The sequence below is a fragment of the Dendropsophus ebraccatus genome, chromosome 3 (assembly GCF_027789765.1).
Source record: "Dendropsophus ebraccatus isolate aDenEbr1 chromosome 3, aDenEbr1.pat, whole genome shotgun sequence".
NCBI lineage: Eukaryota > Metazoa > Chordata > Amphibia > Anura > Hylidae > Dendropsophus > Dendropsophus ebraccatus.
In genome coordinates this window covers 193420380-193445356 of record NC_091456.1, presented here as the reverse complement: position 1 = coordinate 193445356, position 24977 = coordinate 193420380, and the positions used below count along the sequence as shown (strand labels likewise).

Sequence of the window (24977 nt, the reverse complement as noted above, 5' to 3'; positions counted from 1 at the left end):
CTGACCTAAAATCATCAGCTGCCATGTACTACATATAATAGAGCTGTGTGACCGATGGCTGATGGCAATGTAAGGAAAATAATAAAGTATATACGTTACCTCTCCACGCTCCCCGGTCACTTCCTGGCTTCTCCCCACAGCCGTCGGGTCTCTGAAGTGACAGGCTGCTCAGTTATTCCCTGGACAATCATTGAGTGAGCGGGCTACTACAATGTATAACTTTATTATTTTACACTTTTAAAGCAAGGGCTGCACGGACATCGCTACAGATGGGAGCTCGTTTACCATACTAATAGGGCCGTATAACACTAGAGACGATCAAACGCGAACCTTCGCCATTTGATTCCCGATGCCTTCCCGTTCCGTGGGGAAGGTGGAAACAGCCCGAGTACCGCCTGGAAAACAGGGATACAACCTGTTACCTAGGCGGCATCCGTTTTCCAGGCGGTACTCAGGCTTGCTCCACCTTCCCCACGGAACGGGAAGGCATCGGGAATCAAATGACGAAGGTTAGAGTACGATCGAACCTAACAATTCCCGATGTTCGATCATCTCAATATAACACGACACTCACACGCTCCATAATCCATGGACCTTACGGAGCATAAAGCTGTGCAAATAGACTTCCAGACCTCCCGGCCATCAATATCAATATGATGCTGGGAGAGCCGAAGGTGTTTAAATCTTCGCTGGACTGTGCTGATACACCTGCGCTGCTGTACCAGTACAGTCCTGAGTCTTGGAGTCCACTTATGCAGATTCACGCTCTGTAGTCTATAGATTACGGGGTATATGAATGACCCCTTGGTATACCAACCATGGCTGCTGGACATATAGATAAAATGTACATCTACATCATATATATATATATATATATATATATATATATATATATATATATAATAAAAGCCTGACCACTGCTTTTAGAGCAGAGTGGTGATCAGTAACCTAGACAACAAGCTGTCAAATACAAGAATAAAAGATCAGCAGATGAGAAGGAGACAAATTGGCTAAATGAATGTATTTGCAAAAATATTTTACTAGACGGGTCCTAGTATAACTAGGTTAGTTGAGATTTTGTATTTCCTTTTATTTGCATAGGTCTGCTGAAAGACAATGCTAACAAAATTCTAAAATGAAAATCCAAATCTAAAAGAAGAGTCTCTTTACGATGATGTGGCTACTAAGTAACTTCTTTCCCACATTCTGGTCATGAAAATGTTTTCCCTGTGTGAGTTTTTTGATGTGAAATTAGACCTGTCCTTTGGTTAAACGACTTTCCACATATGGTACACGAGAAGGGCTTCTCCCCTGTGTGAATTCTCTGATGTTGAACAAGATATGTTTTCTGGGTGAAACATTTCCCACATTCTGGGCATAAAAATGGCCTCTCCCCTGTGTGGGTTATTTGATGTCTCACAAGAACTGATCTCCAGGCAAAACGTTTCCCACATTCCGGGCATGAAAATGGCTTCTCCCCTGTGTGAGTTCTTTGATGTTTCATAAGAACTGATTTCTGAGGAAAACATTTCCCACATTCCTTGCATGAAAATGGTTTCTCCCCTGTGTGAATTTTCTGATGTCTCACAAGATCTCCTTTCCAGGCAAAACATTTCCCACATTCCTGGCATGGAAATGGTTTCTCCCCACATTTTAAACATGAAAATATACTGTCCCTTCTTTGAGCTGTTTTATGTTGAACACTTCTTTCGTAACTTTCATTCTTTATAACAGTCTGTGATGGATCAGTAGACAGGACTTGTATAGAAGGATGAGATGGCAGATCTTTGCTGTGAGGGGCTGGGGGTATATCTGGGGTAATAGAAGGTTCTTCATATGTATCCTGTGTGATCTGACCATCTGCTGTAATATCTGGAGATATCTGATGTCCCTCTGATCTACGGGGACACTCAGCTGCCAAGAAGAAACTCATTTCATTACAAATTTACAGACCAACAACACCAGCAATTCGTGTACAGTTATAATTGTCCCTAGGGCCACTTATTACTCATATTACATACAATATACCTGGTGACTTTGTGAATCCCATAGAAAGTCACAGAAAATATTATGAATAAATAAGAATTTTTAAAAACATTCTTCCCGAGTCAGTTCACTGGGTTTAAATAATTATAAGCTAAATTTTAAAAAATAATAAAATATATGATTTTTAGAAAAACACAACAGATATTTAGGTTCCTAAAATTGAATATATGTAGTCCTGTCTATTACCTGCTGATGGGAGGGGCTGCTGATCCTCCAGCATCACATCCTTGTACTGATCCTTGTGTCCTTCTACATACTCCCACTCCTCCATGGAGAAATAGACCGCCACGTCCTGACACCTTATAGGAACCTGACACACACAATGATCACACAGTCATCCCCCCCACCCCTCCAGTGGTGTTACTGTATAATGTCCCAGCATTCCCAGCAGCCACAGTCTCACCTCTCCACTCAGCAGCTCCACCATCTTGTTGGTGACTTCTAGGATCTTCTCTTCCTCCATTTCCTCATGTATCAGGGGCCCCGGGATTGGGCTCAGGGTTCTTCCCCATCCTTCACACCCAGGGGCCCCACAGCGCCCACTAGAGGACTTCTTCACTACTGTGTAATCCTGTGTATGGAGAGACACATTACTATCACTCCATCCATTCCCAGAATCCCTCACCTCCCCAGTCCTATCCATCTGTTATTCCATAGATAAGAATGATGTCATGATGACATCACTCCCAGAATCCCTCACCTCTCCAGTCCTATCCATCTGTTATTCCATAGATAAGAATGATGTCATGATGACATCACTCCCAGAATCCCTCACCTCTCCAGTCCTATCCATCTGTTATTCCATAGATAAGAATGATGTCATGATGACATCACTCCCAGAATCCCTCACCTCTCCAGTCCTATCCATCTGTTATTCCATAGATAAGAATGATGTCATGATGACATCACTCCCAGAATCCCTCACCTCCCCAGTAAGCAGGAAGAGTATGTGTAGGGTGAGGGTTATTATCCTGTCGGCCATCTTGTCTCTGTCTCTCTCCATCCTGATTTATTCAGTCAATAGAAGCAACAGAGGATCATGTAGTAGAAGAATCTGTATGGAAAAAAAGAGGAGACAATGTAAACCCAACTTATCACAAGGTCGAGAAAAAAATTAGTGTAGTACTGACTCAAGTCTCACAAATGCGCATAAAACTACCGCCAGCTCCTTCACTGCAGTGACTCTCTATATATATATATATATACTGTACCTCCGCCCGCAGAGCTGTACAGGAGCCGTGTGCTTCCCCTGAGCTTCCAGGACCTGCCATGATGTCACAGTCATGTGATCAGTCACATGGAGGAGGAGTCACATGATCAGGGGCTGCTGCTCAGTGTATGCAGGACTCTGCTGTGCTGGATGAGCTGAAGTGATGTGTATGCAGCAGAGCTGTGTGTGTGTGTGATGTGTGTGGAGCAGAGCTGTGTATGTGTGTGTTATATATGCCGGCAGCAGAGCCCTGTGTGTAATGTTCATGTAGCTGAGCTGTATATGTGTAATGTACATGTAGCTGAGCTGTATGTGTGTAATGTACATGTAGCTGAGCTGTGTATGTGTAATGTACATGTAGCTGAGCTGTATGTGTGTAATGTACATGTAGCTGAGCTGTATATGTGTAATGTACATGTAGCTGAGCTGTATATGTGTGTAATGTACATGTAGCTGAGCTGTATGTGTGTAATGTACATGTAGCTGAGCTGTATATGTTTAATGTACATGTAGCTGAGCTGTATATGTGTGTAATGTACATGTAGCTGAGCTGTATGTGTGTAATGTACATGTAGCTGAGCTGTATATGTGTGTAATGTACGTGTAGCTGAGCTGTATATATGTGTAATGTACATGTAGCTGAGCTGTATGTGTGTAATGTACATGTAGCTGAGCTGTATATGTGTAATGTACATGTAGCTGAGCTGTATATGTGTAATGTACATGTAGCTGAGCTGTATATGAGTGTAATGTACATGTAGCTGAGCTGTATGTGTGTAATGTACATGTAGCTGAGCTGTATGTGTGTAATGTACATGTAGCTGAGCTGTATATGTGTAATGTACATGTAGCTGAGCTGTATATGAGTGTAATGTACATGTAGCTGAGCTGTATGTGTGTAATGTACATGTAGCTGAGCTGTATGTGTGTAATGTACATGTAGCTGAGCTGTATATGTGTAATGTACATGTAGCTGAGCTGTATATGTGTGTAATGTACATGTAGCTGAGCTGTATGTGTGTAATGTACATGTAGCTGAGCTGTATATATGTGTAATGTACATGTAGCTGAGCTGTATATGTGTAATGTACATGTAGCTGAGCTGTATGTGTGTAATGTACATGTAGCTGAGCTGTATATGTGTAATGTACATTTAGCTGAGCTGTATATGTGTAATGTACATGTAGCTGAGCTGTATATGTGTAATGTACATGTAGCTGAGCTGTATATGTGTAATGTACATGTAGCTGAGCTGTATATGTGTGTAATGTACATGTAGCTGAGCTGTATGTGTGTAATGTACATGTAGCTGAGCTGTATGTGTGTAATGTACATGTAGCTGAGCTGTATATGTGTGTAATGTACGTGTAGCTGAGCTGTATGTGTGTAATGTACATGTAGCTGAGCTGTATCTGTGTAATGTACGTGTAGCTGAGCTGTATGTGTGTAATGTACATGTAGCTGAGCTGTATGTGTGTAATGTACATGTAGCTGAGCTGTATATGTGTAATGTACATGTAGCTGAGCTGTATATGTGTAATGTACATGTAGCTGAGCTGTATATGTGTAATGTACATGTAGCTGAGCTGTATGTGTAATGTGCATGTAGCTGAGCTGTATGTGTGTAATGTACATGTAGCTGAGCTGTATATGTGTGTAATGTACATGTAGCTAAGCTGTATATGTGTGTAATGTACATGTAGCTGAGCTGTATATGTGTAATGTACATGTAGCTGAGCTGTATGTGTGTAATGTACATGTAGCTGAGCTGTATGTGTGTAATGTACATGTAGCTGAGCTGTATGTGTGTGTAATGTACATGTAGCTGAGCTGTATATGTGTAATGTACATGTAGCTGAGCTGTATATGTGTGTAATGTACATGTAGCTGAGCTGTATATGTGTAATGTACATGTAGCTGAGCTGTATATGTGTAATGTACATGTAGCTGAGCTGTATATATGTGTAATGTACATGTAGCTGAGCTGTATGTGTGTAATGTACATGTAGCTGAGCTGTATATGTGTGTAATGTACATGTAGCTGAGCTGTATATGTGTAATGTACATGTAGCTGAGCTGTATATGTGTAATGTACATGTAGCTGAGCTGTATATGTGTAATGTACATGTAGCTGAGCTGTATGTGTGTAATGTACATGTAGCCGAGCTTTTTGTGTACACGGTAGAGCTGTATATGTGTAAACCCTATAAATGACGAACCCTGTACCAGTCTGTTAGTTATGTTATTTTTTTTAATGTTATGTTACATTCTCTATGTGAACCTTTACATATACTACTCACAAAAAGTTCGGTATATTTGGCTTGTGGGTAAAATGTATGGAAAAGGTAAAAACATTTTATATTTCACCTGATGTTGTGCAAGTGGATTAGACAACAGGTGGAAATTATTGGCATGAGCAGGACAGGCTCAATAAAGGAAGGTTCTGCAGGTGGGGACCACTGACCACTTCTCAGTACCTATGCTTTCTGGCTGATGTTTTGGTCACTTTTGAATGTTGCTGGTGCTTTCACACTCGTGGTAGCATATGACAGACTCTACAACCCACACAAGTGGCTCAGGTAGTGTCGCTCATCCAGGATGGCACATCAATGCAAGCTGTGGCAAGAAGGTTTGCTTTGTCCGTCAGCAGAGTGTCCAGAGGCTGGAGGAGCTACCAGGAGACAGGCAAGTACACCTGGAGGAGGGCATGAGAGGGCAACAACTCTGGTGCCCTGTTCTCTTCACAGATGAAAGCAGGTTCACACTGAGCACACGTGCCAGACAGTTTGGCAGTGGGTCAGTAATGGGGGGGCATTTCTTTGGAGGGCCACACAGCCCTCCATGTGCTTGCCAGAGGTAGCCTGACTGCTATTAGGTATCGAGATGAGATGCAGTATCTACAAGATGAAGGCATTGAAGCTATGGACTGGGTCACTTGTTCCCCAGACCTGAATCCCATTGAGCACATCTGGGACATCATGTCTCCTCCATCCACCAACGTCACGTTGCAGCACAGACTGTCCAGGAGTTGGTGGCTGATTTAGTCCAGGTCTGGGAGGAGATCCTTCAGGAGAACATCCGCCACTTCATCATGAACATGCCCGGATGTTGTAGGGAGGTCATACAGCCACCTCATCAGGAACATGCCCGGGCCTTGTAGGGAGGTCATACACCTCATCAGGAGCATGCCCAGGCCTTGTAGAGAGGTCATACAGCCACCTCATCAGGAGCATGCCCGGGCCTTGTAGAGAGGTCATACAGCCACCTCATCAGGAGCATGCCCAGGTGTTGTAGGGAGGTCATACAGCTCATCAGGAGCATGCCCGGGCCTTGTAGAGAGGTCATACAGCCACCTCATCAGGAGCATGCCCGGGCCTTGTAGGGAGGTCATACAGCCACCTCATCAGGAGCATGCCCGGGTGTTGTATGGAGGTCATACAGCCACCTCATCAGGAGCATGCCCGGGCCTTGTATGGAGGTCATACAGGCACCTCATCAGGAGCATGCCCGGGCCTTGTATGGAGGTCATACAGCCACCTCATCAGGAGCATGCCCAGGTGTTGTAGGGAGGTCATACACCTCATCAGGAGCATGCCCAGGTGTTGTAGGGAGGTCATACAGCCACCTCATCAGGAGCATGCCCGGGCCTTGTAGGGAGGTCATACAGCCACCTCATCAGGAGCATGCCCGGGCATTGTAGGGAGGTCATACAGACACCTCATCAGGAGCATGCCCGGGCCTTGTAGGGAGGTCAAACAGCCACCTCATCAGGAGCATGCCCGGGCCTTGTAGGGAGGTCATACAGACACCTCATCAGGAGCATGCCTGGGCCTTGTAGGGAGGTCATACAGCCACCTCATCAGGAGCATGCCTGGGCCTTGTAGGGAGGTCATACAGCCACCTCATCAGGAGCATGCCCGGCCTTGTAGGGAGGTCATACAGACACCTCATCAGGAGCATGCCCGGCCTTGTAGGGAGGTCATACAGGCACGTGAGGATATTACAGCAAAGTTGGATCAGCCTGGAGGGGGTTACCACTTTGATTTTGTGTGACTCCGAATCCAGGCCGCCATTAGGTAATACATGGGATTTCCAGTGAGGTTTGTGTGATTATGTTGTCAGCACATTCAGCTTTGTATTATTTTTTTTTATATAAACAAAAGCTGCCCCCCCCCCCAACATGTCACTGTCTCTATAACTTGTAATGTGCCCTTAAAGGACAACTCCGGCGGGACCCCCCCCCCCCCCAAAAAAAAAACACAGACACCACACTCACCATCCCTCCGGTGACGATCGCCACTCCATTTGCCCGCCGTATGCCTCACCGTCACCTGTGTCCGCTGTCCAGCGATGCCTCTTACGTCCGGGTCCATGGGAGAGAAAAGGCTGCCAGTGCGCTTGCGCACCGGCAGCCTTTTCATTGGCTGGAGTGCATCACATGGCTTCCAGCAAGCTCAGCCAATTAGGGCTGAGCAAGCTGGAATCCATGTGCTGCACTCCAGCCAATGAAAAGGCTGCATGTGCACCAGCAGCCTTTTCTCTCCCATTCACTTTCAATGAAGACGCCGAGGAGGAAGAAGACCCGGACCGCCCCCCCGCCTCTGACGTCGTCATCACCAGATGCCGCCCGGGAGAAGAGGACCGTGACGATCGTAATAGGTAATGTATACATTCTTTAACTTCCCGGGGGGCGGCGGAGTTCGGGGGTCGGGAAGGGGGCCAGACCGGGCATTTAACCACATTACAAAGTTATATAACTTTGTAATGTGTGTTAACCCCTTAGCGACCCATGACGTATCTGATACGTCATGGTGCCGCAGGGGGTGTTCAGAGCGGGGTCCCGCCGGGACCCCACTCTGAACGGCACCGATCCCGGCTGCAATCTGCAGCCGGGCAGTGCCTCTATTAGCCGGCGCGGGTCCTGACAGCTGCATTGAAGTGCTTTCCTCCGTGCATCCCTGGTGTCTAGTGGCACGGATCTCCCCCCCGCGATACGATCGCGGGGGGGAGATCCGTTCTTCTGGCCGTGCCGGGCCTCAGCGTCGGAATGACGCTGATCCCGGCTCGGCAATAGATTGCTGTGGCCTGCAGCAGGCCATAGCAATCTATGACCGATCTCATGGATCATTGCTGTCTATATACAAGTCCCCCAGGGGGGCTTCTAGTGTATGTAAAAAAAAAAGTAAAAAAATGTTTTTATTAATAAAAATCCCCTCCCCTAATAAAAGTCCAAATCACTCCCCTTTTCCCATTTTATAAATATAAATTAATAAATAAATAAATTAATAAACATATTTAGTATCGCCGCACGCGTAATCGCCCGAACTATTAATTAATCACATTCCTGATCTTGCACGGTAAACGGCGTAAGCGCAAAAAAATCCCAAAGTGCAAAATTGCGCATTTTTGGTCGCATCAAATCCAGAAAAAATGTAATAAAAAGCGATCAAAAAGTCGTATATGCGCAATCAAGGTACCGGTAGAAAGAACGCATCATGGCGCAAAAACTGACACCTCACACAGCCCCATAGACCAAAGGATAAAAGCGCTATAAGCCGGGGAATGGAGCGATTTTAAGTGACATATATTTGTTAACAATAGTTTGAATTTTTTACAGGCCATCAGATACAATAAAAGTTATACATGTTATATATCATAGTAATCGTAACGACTTGAGGAACATGCATAACAAGTCAGTTTTACCTCAGGGCGAATGGCGTAAATGCAAAACTCCCCGAAATCAAAACAAATTCGTTTTTTTTTCAATTTGACAGCGCAAATGATTTTTTTCCGGTTTCACAACATATTTTATGGAAAAATTATGCCTGTAATTGCAAAGTACAATTGGTTTCGCAAAAAATAAGCGCTCATATACGTCTCTAGGTGAAAAAATGCAAGCACTATGGACTTTTAAACATAAAATGGAAAAAGCAAAAGCGCAAAAATGAAAATTGGCTTGGACCTTAAGGGAGGAGTTGTCCTTTAATGATCAATTACAGCTTGACAACAGTGCCTCCTGCTGGTCAACTTATTGTCTTCTGGGGCATAGCATCCCACTTTTCCTCAAGTCTCTCTCTTCTGATAATGTAGGAAGAAGGAGATTGTGATCCCGCTGTATGAAACTCTAGTGACATCACATCTGGAATACTATGTCAAGTTCCTGAGACCTCACCTACAGAAAGATACCGATAACATAGAACGGGTCCAAAGACGGCTACAAAAATAGTGGAGGGTGTCAATTATAAACCATATCAGGGAAGACTCAAGGATTGGAATCTGTATAATCTGGTGGAAAGAAGGGGAAGGACGACATGATGGAAACCTTTATATATGTTACAGGAGGAAGAAGGGAAAGGAAGGACATGATGGAAACCTTTATATATGTTACAGGAGGAAGAAGGGAAAGGGAGGACATGATGGAAACCTTTATATATGTTACAGGAGGAAGAAGGGAAAGGGAGGACATGATAGAAACCTTTATATATGTTACAGGAGGAAGAAGGGAAAGGGAGGACATGATGGAAACCTTTATATATGTTACAGGAGGAAGAAGGGAAAGGGAGGACATGATGGAAACCTTTATATATGTTATAGGAGGAAGAAGGGAAAGGGAGGACATGATGGAAACCTTTATATATGTTACAGGAGGAAGAAGGGAAAGGGAGGACATGATAAAAACCTATATACACTCACCGGCCACTTTATTAGGTACACCATGCTAGTAACGGGTTGGACCCCCTTTTGCCTTCAGAACTGCCTCAATTCTTGGTGGCATAGATACAACAAGGTGCTGGAAGCTTCCTCAGAGATTTTGGTCCATATTGACATGATGGCATCACACAGTTGACGCAGATTTGTCGGCTGCACATCCATGATGCCAATCTCCCGTTCCACCACATCCCAAAGATGCTCTATTGGATTGAGATCTGGTGACTGTGGAGGCCATTGGAGTACAGTGACCTCATTGTCATGTTCAAGAAACCAGTCTGAGATGATTCTAGCTTTATGACATGGCGCATTATCCTGCTGAAAGTAGCCATCAGATGTTGGGTACATTGTGGTCATAAAGGGATGGACATGGTCAGCAACAATACTCAGGTAGGCTGTGGCGTTGTAACGATGCTCAATTGGTACCAAGGGGCCCAAAGAGTGCCAAGAAAATATTCCCCACACCATGACAGCACCACCACCAGCCTGAACCGTTTATACAAGGCAGGATGGATCCATGCTTTCATGTTGTTGACGCCAAATTCTGACCCTACCATCAGAATGTCTCAGCAGAAATCGAGACTCATCAGACCAGGCAACGTTTTTCCAATCTTCTACTGTCCAATTTCATAGTAACATACATAGTAACATAGTAAATAAGGTTGAAAGAAGACAAGAGTCCATCAGGTTCAACCTAGGGAAACCCTACTGTGTTGATCCAGGGAAGGCAAAAACCCCCACTAGGGAGACGACAACCACCCCACCACAGGGAGAAAACTCCCCCCCCGAATCCAATGGCAACTAGAACAATCCCTGGATCAACGTATCACCCGAAATCTAATGCCCATAACTTGTAATATTATATTGTTCAAGAAAATCATCCAGGCCTCCCTTGAACTTATTTAATGAATCGGCCATGACAACATCATGTGGCAGAGAGTTCCACAGTCTTACCGTTCGTACAGTAAAGAACCCGCGTCGCTGCTGATGATAAAATCTTCTTTCCTCTAGACGTAGAGGATGCCCCCTTGTCATGGTTACAGACCTAAGAGTAAGGAGACCACTACAAAGATCTCTGTACTGTCCATTCATATATTTGTACATTGTGATCAGATCGCCCCTAAGACGTCTTTTTTCTAGCGTAAATAACCCCAAGCGTGATAACTTTTTCTGGTACTGTAACCCACCCATTCCCTTAATGACCTTTGTTGCCCTCCTCTGCACCCGCTCTAGTTCAGCTGTGTCCTTCTTATATACCGGTGCCCAAAACTGTACACAGTATTCCATATGTGGTTCAATAGGTTTTGTGGTCTGACCAGTGATTTATAAAGAGGCAAAACTATGTTCTCATCTTTAGCATCTATTCCTCTTTTGATGCATCCCATTATTTTATTAGCCTTGGCAGCTGCTGCCTGGCACTGATCACTAAAGTTGAGCTTACTGTCCACCAATACCCCCAGGTCCTTTTCGGAAGTAGTTTTACCCAGTGTTTTATTATTTAGCACATAACTGTACTTATTATTTCTATGGCCCAAGTGCATAACCTTACATTTATCCACATTAAACTTCATTTGCCATTTCACCGCCCAAGCCTCTAGCTTCTCCAAATCCCTCTGTAATATGATATTATCCTCCTCTGTGGTGATTACTTTACCCAGTTTAGTATCATCTGCAAAAATGGAGATTCTGCTCTGTAGCCCCTCAACAAGATCATTAATAAAAATATTAAAAAGAATTTCGATGAGCTTGTGCAAATTGTAGCCTCAGTTTCCTGTTCTTAGCTGAGCGGAGTGGCACCCGGTGTGGTCTTCTGCTGCTGTAGCCCATCTGCCTCAAAGTTCGACGTACTGTGCGTTCAGAGATGCTCTTCTGCCTACCTTGGTTGTAACGGTTGGCTATTTGAGTCACTGTTGCCTTTCTATCAGCTCGAACCAGTCTGCCCATTCTCCTCTGACCTCTGGCATCAACAAGGCATTTCCGCCCACAGAACTGCCGCTCACTGGATGTTTTTTCTTTTTTGGACCATTCTCTGTAAACCCTAGAGATGGTTGTGCGTGAAAATCCCAGTAGATCAGCAGTTTCTGAAATACTCAGACCAGCCCTTCTGGCACCAACAACCATGCCACGTTCAAAGGCACTCATATCACCTTTCTTCCCCATACTGATGCTCGGTTTGAACTGCAGAGGATTGTCTTGACCATGTCTACATGCCTAAATGCACTGAGTTGCCGCCATGTGATTGGCTGATTAGAAATTAAGTGGTAACGTGTAGTTGGACAGGTGTACCTAATAAAGTGGCCGGTGAGTGTATATGTGACAGGAGAAAGAAGGGAAGGAGGACATAATAAAAAACCTTTATATATGTTACAGGAGGAAGAAGGGAAAGGGGGACATGATGGGAACCTTTATATGTTACAGGAGGAAGAAGGGAAAGGGAGGACATGATGGGAACCTTTATATATGTTAAAGAAGGTAGAAGGGAAAGGGAGGACATGATGGAAACCTTTATATATGTTACAGGAGGAAGAAGGGAAAGGAGGACATGATGGGAACCTTTATATATGTTACAGGAGGAAGAAGGGAAAGGGGACATGATGGAAACCTTTATATATGTTACAGGAGGAAGAAGGGAAAGGGGGGACATGATGGAAACCTTTATATATGTTACAGGAGGAAGAAGGGAAAGGGAGGACATGATGGAAACCTTTATATATGTTACAGGAGGAAGAAGGGAAAGGGAGGACATGATGGAAACCTTTATATATGTTACAGGAGGAAGAAGGGAAAGGGGGGACATGATGGAAACCTTTATATATGTTACAGGAGGAAGAAGGGAAAGGGGGGACATGATGGAAACCTTTATATATGTTACAGGGGGAAGAAGGGAAATGAGGACATGATGGAAACCTTTATATATGTTACAGGAGGAAGAAGGGAAAGGAGGACATGATGGAAACCTTTATATATGTTACAGGAGGAAGAAGGGAAAGGAGGACATGATGGAAACCTTTATATATGTTACAGGAGGAAGAAGGGAAAGGAGGACATGATGGAAACCTTTATATATGTTACAGGAGGAAGAAGGGAAAGGAGGACATGATGGAAACCTTTATATATGTTAGAAGACTAAATAAGATTCAGGAGGGAAGTGTTTTTAGAAGAAGAAAAAAACCTGAACTGAAGAACAAGAGGACACAGTGAGAGATTACTGGGGAAAAGATCTGAAGCAACGTGAAAAAATATTACATTACTGAAAGAGTAGTAGATGCGTGAACTAACATCAAGCAGATGTGGTAGGTAACTCTACAATAAGTGAATGTAACCTGCCTGGTATACACATATATCTATCCTAAGATAGTAAGAAGGGAAATACTAAAAGGGCCGACTAGCTGGAGCAGGGGGTCTTTTTCTGCTGACAATCTATGTTTCTATGCTGTGACCTCAATGAACTGGAGCATTGTCCTCCATGAAGATGACATTAGGTCTGTGTTGTTTATGACTGGATTACTGATGTTATTCAAGTAGTATTGGCTTGTCATTGAACCCATTAACACAGTGTAGGACAGTTCTGTATAGACTAGACACACCTGCCCTGTACACTGTAACATCACCACTAGACTCACCTGCCTACATCGTAACACCACCACCACCATCAAAGGTCAATCAGTGGCTGATGCATGGTGCTTTCCTTGATGTCTTCAACATCGTTGGCGGACGTAATTTCTGCTCAGCTTGAATTGACAGTGAACAGCACCGCTCCTTCATTCAGCGTAGATGCTTCCTGGCCCATGCAAGATGATGTCTCTGCCGGGTGGTGTGGTCAGGTACTTGTGCTTGTCATCTACCACGCAAACCATGCCAATGTAAGCGGTTTCGAAATGTCTGATGTGCCTCTCACCTGCCTTAAATGTGCCTGGAGTCGTGAGGCATTTGTCAACCAGTTCTGCAGGGAATTGTTGACATTGAAGTGGAATGTGGTCATAGGACGTCCACCTCTGCCTTCCAGTGACTCTTTCAGCCTCTGTTACAACCTGCTAACACACTCTGTGACACTCTAAGCTTAGTGGCCAGTTCCATCTCATAACATTCTGCTGGAAGCTTCCCAACGGCTCATGAATGCCGATCAATTGTTAGGCGTCATCTTGGCCTCATGATGTCAAAATGTGGCCAGCAAGATAAGGAGGACTGTTTAATACCAACTCTAATTGAAGAAAGAAATTTATTGGGTGAAAAACTTTTTTGCAGTTAAGCTCCTTATTTTTTTTAAAGAAAAAACAGCAAGTTGTGCTAAAAGTCCTGAAACATTGAACAGTTGGATGTGGAACATGTGCATTCAAAAGTTTAGAGAAGGTCGAGTTGCAGGGAACACTATTGGAGAGAGGTGGTCGCCCTCATTACGAGAGTATACGGTATTCACATTCCGCTGGAGCCACCACCCTGCTTATTGGGACTGGTCAAGTCTGACGAAGAGACCAGCTTTATGTAGAATTTTATATCAAGCCAGAAAACTCATAGCGCAATACTGGATCCATTGAGAAGCACCGACTGTTACAGAACTGATATTAAGAATGAATGACCTTATATGTTTGGAAAAGGGTGTATACACTAAACGCAAGCCATATGGGGTCCCTGGCTGGACACGCCCAGACTTCCTTCCTGATTGCTTTGACAAACACCCATGGAAGCATTTCTTCTGTTATCTCGCCAACATACTAATATAACCCGCGGCAGAGCTCATCGGAGGAGCGTGAGAGGTTCCAGGAGATAATTTGGAGGGAACCCCTATATTAATTCCCCCTATTTATACAGCATCTTTAAATTGACTTACTGTACACGCTTTTGGCTCTGGGTTCCCGGATTATCCGTTCATGGACACCCTAGTGGGCGCATAGCTGCCTACCACTTTAATTGAATTCTTGAATGATGCTTCATAGTCCGCCTGCCATAATGTATATTGATGTGTGGATTTACTTCCTCATGTGATTCTGTATGTTATATGTTTCTGGGAGACTTTTGTTGAGGGGGGGAACCATGTAACTGTTGTTACGTAGGGAAAAAACGTTAGTAAAAATGATCTGATTAAAAAAAAAGAAAAAATTTAGAGAAGGCCACATTAAGTGCACCTGTAAAGGTCAGAGGGCATTTTAGGTTCACTGTGAAATTCAACCCTCAAGAGGACTGTAACAATAAATAATAGTAAGTGTATTTAACCTCTCAAACACAGTTAAAGCAATCTGCTCATCGGGGTAGGCAGTTTTCTCTGCTGACAGTCGAAGGAAATTAGGCTCTTCTTCCGGTGAAAATTTTTATTAAAGTATTGTATTGCCCCCCAAAAGTTATACAAATCATCAATACACCACTTTTTATGGGAAATGCACATAAAGTACTTTTTTTCCCCTTACTACTGCATCAAGGCTTCACTTCCTGGATAACATGGTGATGTCACTTCCTGGATAACTTAGTGATGTCACTTTCTGGATAAACATGGTGATGTCACTTCCTGGATAACATGGTGATGTCACGACCCGTCTCCCAGAGCTGTGCGGGCTGTGGCTGCTGGAGAGGATGATGGCAGGGGGACACTGAGCATCCCTTTGCCATCATCCTCTCCAGCAGCCACAGCCCGCACAGCTCTGGAAAACGGGTCGTGACATCACTATATTATCCAGGAAGTGACATCGCCATGTTATCCAGGAAGTGAAGCCTTGGTGCAGTAGTAAGTGCAGGGAAAAAAGCACTTTATAAGCATTTCCGTAACAAGTGTATATTGGTGATTTGTATAACTTTTGGGGGGCAATACAATACTTTAATACAAATTTTCACCAGACTTCTCCTTTAAAGTGTCACTGTCGTTTTTTTTTTCTTCAGAAATCAATAGTACAGTTGATTTTAAGAAACTTTGTAATTGGGTTTATTAGGCAAATATGCCATTATCTGCATTCAAAAATTTTGTTTGTGAAATTTTATTGTGACTCTTATAACGGTTTTAGTTTTTCACCTATGGGGCTGTAAGGGGTGTTATTATTTGCTCCATGATCTCTACACTGCATACACTGATCACTGCTGTGGCATAGCATTAATCAGTGTAATAGGCGATTTGTTCATTAAGACTGCCTGTGGCAGACTCAATGAGCAGATCCTCAATGGGACCGCAGAGAGGAAGGTAAGAGACCTCCGGTGGTCCGACACAGCGATCGGGACCCCCACAGTCACACTGCGGGGGTCCTGATCGGTAAGTGACAGGAGCTTTGCAGCCTGCCATTAACAGTGAGGGCCCGGCTCCAGCGCGTGCTTCATAACACAGGACGTACCTGTACACCTAGGGTCGTCTGGGGACAGGCTTCCAAGGCATAGAAGTACGTCCTTGGTCGTCTAGGGGTTAAGCCTTTCTGGAAACAATAGAGCTGCCAATCATTACAATTCATCACTGATTATAATAATGAAATTACCTTACAGATAAATTATTCTCCTTAAAGGGACAGTAAACTGAAATTAGTCTGTTCAGGTTTTTTATCTCTTTATCATCACGGCTACAGAAGGACAAGATTTTGTATTTATTTCACAATACTACTGAAATACAATAAATACTGACAAGAATTCTGAAAGAAGTGCCCATTTAAGTCGATTGATTTGTGGGTAAATTCATTCCAAAAAGCGGAAATGGAAATGTTTGCCTTGTGTGAGTTCTGAGATGCGATATTAGACCTGACTTTTGAGTATATGACTTATCACATAATGTACATAAAAATGGCTTCTCTCCTCTGTGTGTTCTCTGATGTCCAACGAGATACGATCTCAGAGTAAAACATTTCTCACATTCTGGGCATGAATACAGCTTCTCTCCCTTGTGAATTTTCTCATGTTCGGCAAGTTTTGATTTTTGATTAAAACATTTCTCACATTCTTGGCAGGAATATGGCTTCTCCCCTGTGTGAGTTCTTTGATGGAGAACAAGATCTGGTTTCCGGGTAAAACATTTCCCACATTCTTGACATGAAAATGGCTTCTCCCCTGTGTGAATTAACTGATGTCTCACAAGATCGGATTTCCAGACAAAACTTTTCCCACATTCTAAGCAGGGATACGGTTTCTCCCCTGTGTGAACTTGTTGGTGTTGAGTAAGGGCGGATTTCTGAGTGAAGCATTTTCCACATTTTTGACATATAAATGGCTTCTCTCCTGTGTGAGTTCTCCGATGTGCAACAAGGGTTGATTTCTGAGTAAAGCATTTTCCACATTCTGTACATGAAAATGGCTTCTCCCCTGTATGAATAAGCTCATGTCTAACAAGATCTGATTTCAAGGTAAAACTTTTCCCACATTCTTGACATGAAAATGGTCTCTCCTTTAAGTTAGCTTTTTTATGTTGAACATTACTTCTGTAACTTTTATTTTTATTAATGGTTTGTGTTGAATCAGAAGACGGGCCTGGTATACAAGGATCAGATGAGAGATCTTTGCTGTAAGGGGCTGAGGGTAAATTTGGAGTAACAGAATGTTCTTCATATGTATCTTGAACATTCCGGTCATCTACTGTAAAATCCGACAATATTCCATGTTTTCCTAAGCTCCAGTTATAGCCATCTGCTGAAAAAAAATCAGATTGTATTGTTTTAAGCAATATAACCTTTAAAAATGTTTCTGTTCGAAAGCTGCTGTATTATTTCTAATCCTAATTAAGGGGCTATTTTAGCGCCCGCAAAGTAATGTCTGTGCACGGACAGCATTCTGCGGACTGGACCTCAAAACTCCCGGCAAAAGCAAACATTCAGCGGGAATATTTAAAGTTTCGGAGCTCCCCGCATCATAATGTATGATGATGCCGAGAGTTCCAAGGTCCGGTCTGCAGAATAATATCCATGCACGGTGAATATTTTAACCGGCTAGATGGCGTATGACCACTTAACAGCAAATCACAAAAAATATTGATTCAAATTGACTATTTATGAATCAAATCCCTATTAAATGTTAATTAGTGATCACTACTCACCTGGGCGGCTACCTGTAGTGATGTCCTCCTTATACTGCTCATCACTGCAGTCATCTGTCTCTTCTTCTTCTTTGAATATTTCGTCTCTAACATGAATATAGTTCAAATCTTTTTCGGTAGGGACATCTTCCATATACTGCTCATCACAGCTCATATCTGTCTCTTCTTCTTTTATCCTTATGTTAATATAGTCCACATCTTTCCCTGTAGTGATGTCTTCCATATACTGCTCATCACTGCTCAAATCTGTCTCCTCTTTTACAATTATGTCTATGACATTAATATTGTTTCCATCTTCCCCCTAATTCATAATGTGAGAGAAATATTGTAAAAGTCGTCAGACAGGAGGAGAAGTCAGGTGGGATGTACAGATCATAGGGAACATCTCCATCTACCTGATCCTGATCCTGTGGGAGAAGAGGACGGGGACATCTCTCTGGTGCTGTTCTCTTACTGGATCTGACTGGAGGGAACACATACAGAGACTGAATTCATTCTTTCCATCCAGATAATACAGAGAGGAGGTGTGTATAAAGTCCTGTGTATTACCTGCTGCTGGGAGGGGCTGCTGATCCTCCAGCATCACATCCTTGTACTGATCCTTGTGTCCTTCTACATACTCCCACTCCTCCATGGAGAAATAGACCGCCACGTCCTGACACCTTATAGGAACCTGACACACACAATGATCACACAGTCATCCCCCCCCACCCCTCCAGTGGTGTTACTGTATAATGTCCCAGCATTCCCAGCAGCCACAGTCTCACCTCTCCACTCAGCAGCTCCACCATCTTGTTGGTGACTTCTAGGATCTTCTCTTCCTCCATTTCCTCATGTATCAGGGGCCCCGGGATTGGGCTCAGGGTTCTTCCCCATCCTTCACACCCAGGGGCCCCACAGCGCCCACTAGAGGACTTCTTCACTACTGTGTAATCCTGTGTATGGAGAGACACATTACTATTACTCCATCCATTCCCAGAATCCCTCACCTCTCCAGTCCTATCCATCTGTTATTCCATAGATAAGAATGATGTCATGATGACATCACTCCCAGAATCCCTCACCTCCCCAGTCCTATCCATCTGTTATTCCATAGATAAGAATGATATCATGATGACATCACTCCCAGAATCCCTCACCTCTCCAGTAAGCCGGAAAAGTATCTCTAGGGTGAGGGTTATTATCCTCTCGGCCATCTTGTTTCTGTCTTTCTCCATCCTTGACCGGTCACCCAGGAGGATTTTTAGCAGAGGATCCTGTATTGTAGAAACCTGAATTGAAAAGAAATTGAGCAAATGTACTACTGCAAGCTAAAGATAGCGACTGTCAAAGGCTAACTGACACAATGCGATCTGGACAGGTGGTTAGCGAGGAGAATCCACTGATTTGATGGGAGGTAAGGGGTCAGGGTATACAGGGGGTGGAAAGGTTGGGGTTGGTCATTTTAAATTAACTTTTTTTTGTATGTAATAAACTTGCCTACTAGTAATTTAGTTGTATTAATAATTCAGCCTCCTTCACTGACTTTCATGGTCAGTCAGGAGACCCTGTGACATCACCGAGTCGGCCAGCCGTGATGCTACAACTCACCACACTTCTAAGCTCTGTACTGTAGCAGTGTCTTAAAGCAGTGAGGAAAACTAACCTGGGAGAGTGGGTGGGATATTCCATGCTGCACAGCACAGATCAGTGTTCTCGGTGCTCTTCTCTTACAACCTACCTGAGGCAAACTCTATGACAACATTGATGATCGGACTGCATGGAGGTAAGCAGTATATCTTCGGCACTCCGGGAAAGTGATTGGAACCCCCCCCCCCCCACACACACACACACACTCCGATCAGTAAGTGACAGGAACTGTTCCTATCACTTACACTTCTAAAGCGACTCTGTACCCACAATCTGCCCCTCCCCCCCAACAGCTTGTACCATTGGATAGCTGCTTTCAATCAAAGATCTGTCCTGGGGTCCGTTCGGCAGGTGATGCCGTTATTGTCCTAAAAAGCAACTTTTAAACTTGCAGCCCTCGTTAAGTCATCGTTATTTTAACGCCCGTTCTTTAGAATAGTGTAATAATAATGTACATGCCTATTATTTCCGGATGCTGACCACCGAACAGCACCTGGAAATAATAGCTGTTCACACAATACACATTACATTGGACTGAATGGTTAATTAAATTTGCGAGCACACCTAGTGGTGCCCGCAAGTCAATTGTTAAAAAAAAGAATACAGAGGTATCGGCTGCAGGAACGTGCTGAATGCAGCCCGGCAGGCGGGTAGTTTAACATAGCAATGGACGCTGTTAAACTCACTTTGAACAAAGCCATAAACTTTTGTTTTTGGGGGGGAGGGGTTTGCCACACTCACAGCTGATCTCCCATGAGGCGGAACACAACATTTACTTATTTCAATAGGTCAGTAAAAAGGCGTATTAGCGGCCACTAATGGGTTAAAAAAACAACACACACATTATATATATATATAATCAGAAATACACAGGGAGCTGCAGTTTCTACATGTAAACGTTACACACAGGAATTGTCCAGGGGCCACAGATACTGTGAAATCCAAGATTTTTCCGCATAAATGGACCCAGCAATGCCCAGTAAGGGCCCTATTACACGGAACGATAATTGGCCCTATCTGGCTGATTATCGTTCCGTGTAATAAACACAACGATCAGCCAATGACAGCGATCTTCAGCTGATCGTTGATATAGGTTTGGACCTATAATTGTCGGGCACCGACCATGCATACGTGTAATAGCGGTGCTGTCCATGGTCCAGGGCTCCTCTTGCGCTCTGCTTCTCCCCGAGTCCCGTGCGCTCCAGCTTCAGAGCGGCCTGTCTTAGCTGACAGGCCACTCAGCCAATCACTGGCCTGGACCATGGATAGGTAATGTATGCAGTTTAAGCAAGGGCTGCAAGGACATCGGTAATGGTGTCCATGCAGCCCTTGTTAAACGATTATCGGGCCATGTAATAGGCCCAGTAAATGAGCGGCGATCTAGCAGATCGGCGCTCGTTTACACTTATTATCGGGGCCCCATTGGCTCGTGTAATAGTACCCTAAGAGTAGGGTCTTTGGCCATTTTTTTTAAATTTTGGATTAGTTTACTCTTCAAGGCTATGTTCACACAACGTCTCTTCTCTGCCATTTTACGCAAGGCTGTCATTTTTGCGCCCACATATGGAAGTATAAAGCAAATCATACTATGGTCCAGACTTAACAAAGGGTGTAAATATACACTGGCGTAAACTGCCCAAATCAACCAATCACTGCTCCTCTTTAATTGTACCAGAGATGAAAGCTGAGCTGTGATTGGTTGCTGTGGGCAGTTTACACCAGTCTATATTATACACCCTGTGATAGATCTCCCCCCATAATTTGCATAATGGACCCATATTTTTGTGTCAAAATGACGGCCGTGGCTAAACATTAAACATCGTGTGAACAAGAGCTAAACCTCCCCGTGTACTGTGACTGCTGTGTATACAGGAGCCATGGCCGCTGTAATGTACATTCACCATCCTGCTGCAATAACAAGGGTTACACAGCATTCATGAGGGGGCTGAGGGGTCGCCATGACAACCAGGGCCTAACCTGGCCACAACCAATCTCTACATAGGAGAGCACAGCGCCTCACTCCCTGTCATATCTGTCTCCAGCTCCACAGCTAATCCGGTATCATCCTGAAGGGGTTAATAACAATGGACACATAGACATATATACTGTACCTCCACCTGCAGAGCTGTACAGGAGCTGTGTGCTTCCCCTGTGCTTCCAGGACCTGCCATGATGTCACAGTCATGTGATCAGTCACATGGAGGAGGAGTCACACGATCAGGAGCTGTTGCTCAGTGAGTGTATGCAGCAGAGCTGTCTGTGTGTGATGTGTGTGGAGCAGAGCTGTTTGTGTGTGATGTGTGTGGAGCAGAGCCAGGGTCGGCCTTAGGGTAGATGGTGTCCTGTGCGTTATAACTATCACTACAGACCCTATAACAGAGTGCAGTTACATCCAGTGACTCACAGGAAGCGTCTTCTCTGATTAGAGTCGTTCACTTTTTCTTTTTCTCTCCATCCAGCCTGGGCCATCTTGCAGTCCTCTCCTGGCCATGAATACTCTCTCCAGAATCTGCCAGAGAAACATTTTAGGCTCCTTGCTCCAGCACACATAATAGTTAGATCCCCTGTGCCCCTATATAGTAGTCTGGCCTCTCTGTGAAGCCCTTATATAGTAGGTGGCCCCCTCTGTGCAGTTTGTATATAGTAGGTGCCCCCCTTCTGTGCCATACCCATAGTGATCCCCCCTGTGCTCCCCATAATAATCCCCCCAAGCTCCTCCATAGTAATCCCCCCCGTGCTCCCCATAATAATCCCCCCTGTGCTCCCCATAATAATCCCCCCGTGCTCCTCTATAGTAATCCCCCCTGTGTTCCCCATAATAATCCCCCCCATGCTCCCCATAATAGTCACCCCACAGAACATCAGAAACAAAAAAACCGAATAAAAAAAAAATCACCTAGTGCAGGCTCCACCGCAGCAGCGCGTCTCCGGGCAGCAGCCAACTCCTCTGCTCTCTTCTCCGGTACAGACATACGCGTTTCGGCACATGGCCTTTCTCAACTGGTCCAAGGCCACGTGCCGGAACGCATCCTGTCTGTATTTGGACCTTTGTATTCATGTTAATAAATCACCTTGCAGAAGATAGGTGAGTGCCGGGAGCTTTTTCTGCTGAATTGTGCCTATTCCCATGCCCGCCACCTGTCAGAGTGCCGACCACTACCTATTACACGTGCAATGTACATGTAGCTGAGCTGTATATGTGTAATGTACATGTAGCTGAGCTGTATGTGTACTGTAATGTAGATGAGCTGTATGTGTGTAATGTACATGTAGCTGAGCTGTATGTGTGTAATGTACATGTAGCTGAGCTGTATATGTGTAATGTACATATAGCTGAGCTGTATATGTGTGTAATGTACATGTAGCTGAGCTGTATGTGTGTAATGTACATGTAGCTGAGCTGTATGTGTGTAATGTACATGTAGCTGAGCTGCATGTGTGTAATGTACATGTAGCTGAGCTGTATGTGTGTAATGTACATGTAGCTGAGCTGTATGTGTACTGTAATGTAGATGAGCTGTATGTGTGTAATGTACATGTAGCTGAGCTGTATGTGTGTAATGTACATGTAGCTGAGCTGTATATGTGTAATGTACATGTAGCTGAGCTGTATATGTGTGTAATGTACATGTAGCTGAGCTGTATGTGTGTAATGTACATGTAGCTGAGCTGTATGTATGTAATGTACATGTAGCTGAGCTGTATATATGTGTGTAATGTACATGTAGCTGAGCTGTATATATGTGTAATGTACATGTGGCTGAGCTGTATATGTGTAATGTACATGTAGCTGAGCTGTATATATGTGTAATGTACATGTAGCTGAGCTGTATATGTGTAATGTACATGTAGCTGAGCTGTATATGTGTAATGTACATGTATCTGAGCTGTATATGTGTGTAATGTACATGTAGCTGAGCTGTATATGTGTAATGTACATGTATCTGAGCTGTATGTGTGTGTAATGTACATGTAGCTGAGCTGTATATGTGTAATGTACATGTATCTGAGCTGTATATGTGTGTAATGTACATGTAGCTGAGCTGTATATGTGTAATGTACATGTATCTGAGCTGTATATGTGTGTAATGTACATGTAGCTGAGCTGTATATGTGTGTAATGTACATGTAGCTGAGCTGTATATGTGTGTAATGTACATGTAGCTGAGCTGTATATGTGTAATGTACATGTAGCTGAGCTGTATGTGTAATGTACATGTAGCTGAGCTGTATGTGTGTAATGTACATGTAGCTGAGCTGTATGTGTGTAATGTACATGTAGCTGAGCTGTATGTGTGTGATGTACATGTAGCTGAGCTGTATATGTGTGATGTACATGTAGCTGAGCTGTATATGTGTGTAATGTACATGTAGCTGAGCTGTATATGTGTGTAATGTACATGTAGCTGAGCTGTATATATGTGTAATGTACATGTAGCTGAGCTGTATATGTGTAATGTACATGTAGCTGAGCTGTATGTGTGTAATGTACATGTAGCTGAGCTGTATATGTGTGTAATGTACATGTAGCTGAGCTGTATGTGTGTAATGTACATGTAGCTGAGCTGTATATATGTGTAATGTACATGTAGCTGAGCTGTATGTGTGTAATGTACATGTAGCTGAGCTGTATGTGTGTAATGTACATGTAGCTGAGCTGTATGTGTGTGTAATGTACATGTAGCTGAGCTGTATATGTGTGTAATGTACATGTAGCTGAGCTGTATATGTGTGTAATGTACATGTAGCTGAGCTGTATATGTGTAATGTACATGTAGCTGAGCTGTATATGTGTGTAATGTACGTGTAGTTGAGCTGTATATATGTGTAATGTACATGTAGCTGAGCTGTATATGTGTAATGTACATGTAGCTGAGCTGTATATATGTGTAATGTACATGTAGCTGAGCTGTATGTGTGTAATGTACATGTAGCTGAGCTGTATATGTGTAATGTACATGTAGCTGAGCTGTATGTGTGTGTAATGTACATGTAGCTGAGCTGTATATGTGTAATGTACATGTAGCTGAGCTGTATGTGTGTAATGTACATGTAGCTGAGCTGTATGTGTGTAATGTACATGTAGCTGAGCCGTATGTGTGTAATGTACATGTAGCTGAGCTGTATGTGTGTAATGTACATGTAGCTGAGCTGTATATGTGTGTAATGTACATGTAGCTGAGCTGTATATGTATAATGTACATGTAGCTGAGCTGTATATGTGTAATGTACATGTAGCTGTATGTGTGTAATGTACATGTAGCTGAGCTGTATGTGTGTAATGTACATGTAGCTGAGCTGTATGTGTTTACCTTGCATATAGAACGAAGCAGTAATGTGTGTCTTTATATATCCTTAGAGTAACAGATTGATTTCCTTTCTCCCAGACATTCT

At 43.7% G+C, this 24977-nt stretch overlaps 1 protein-coding gene across 1 annotated transcript; it reads right to left on the bottom strand.

The window, feature by feature from the left end:
• Nucleotides 1-1210: 1210 nt before the first annotated feature.
• Nucleotides 1211-17732, bottom strand: LOC138786642 (oocyte zinc finger protein XlCOF6-like). Its single transcript, XM_069963623.1, has 3 exons — nucleotides 17687-17732; nucleotides 16706-17551; nucleotides 1211-1812 (listed from the first exon to the last, which is right to left on the bottom strand). The coding sequence occupies exons 1-3, from the start codon at nucleotides 17730-17732 to the stop codon at nucleotides 1211-1213; spliced, it is 1494 nt and encodes a 497-aa protein (XP_069819724.1).
• Between the last annotated feature and the right edge of the window lie 7245 nt (nucleotides 17733-24977).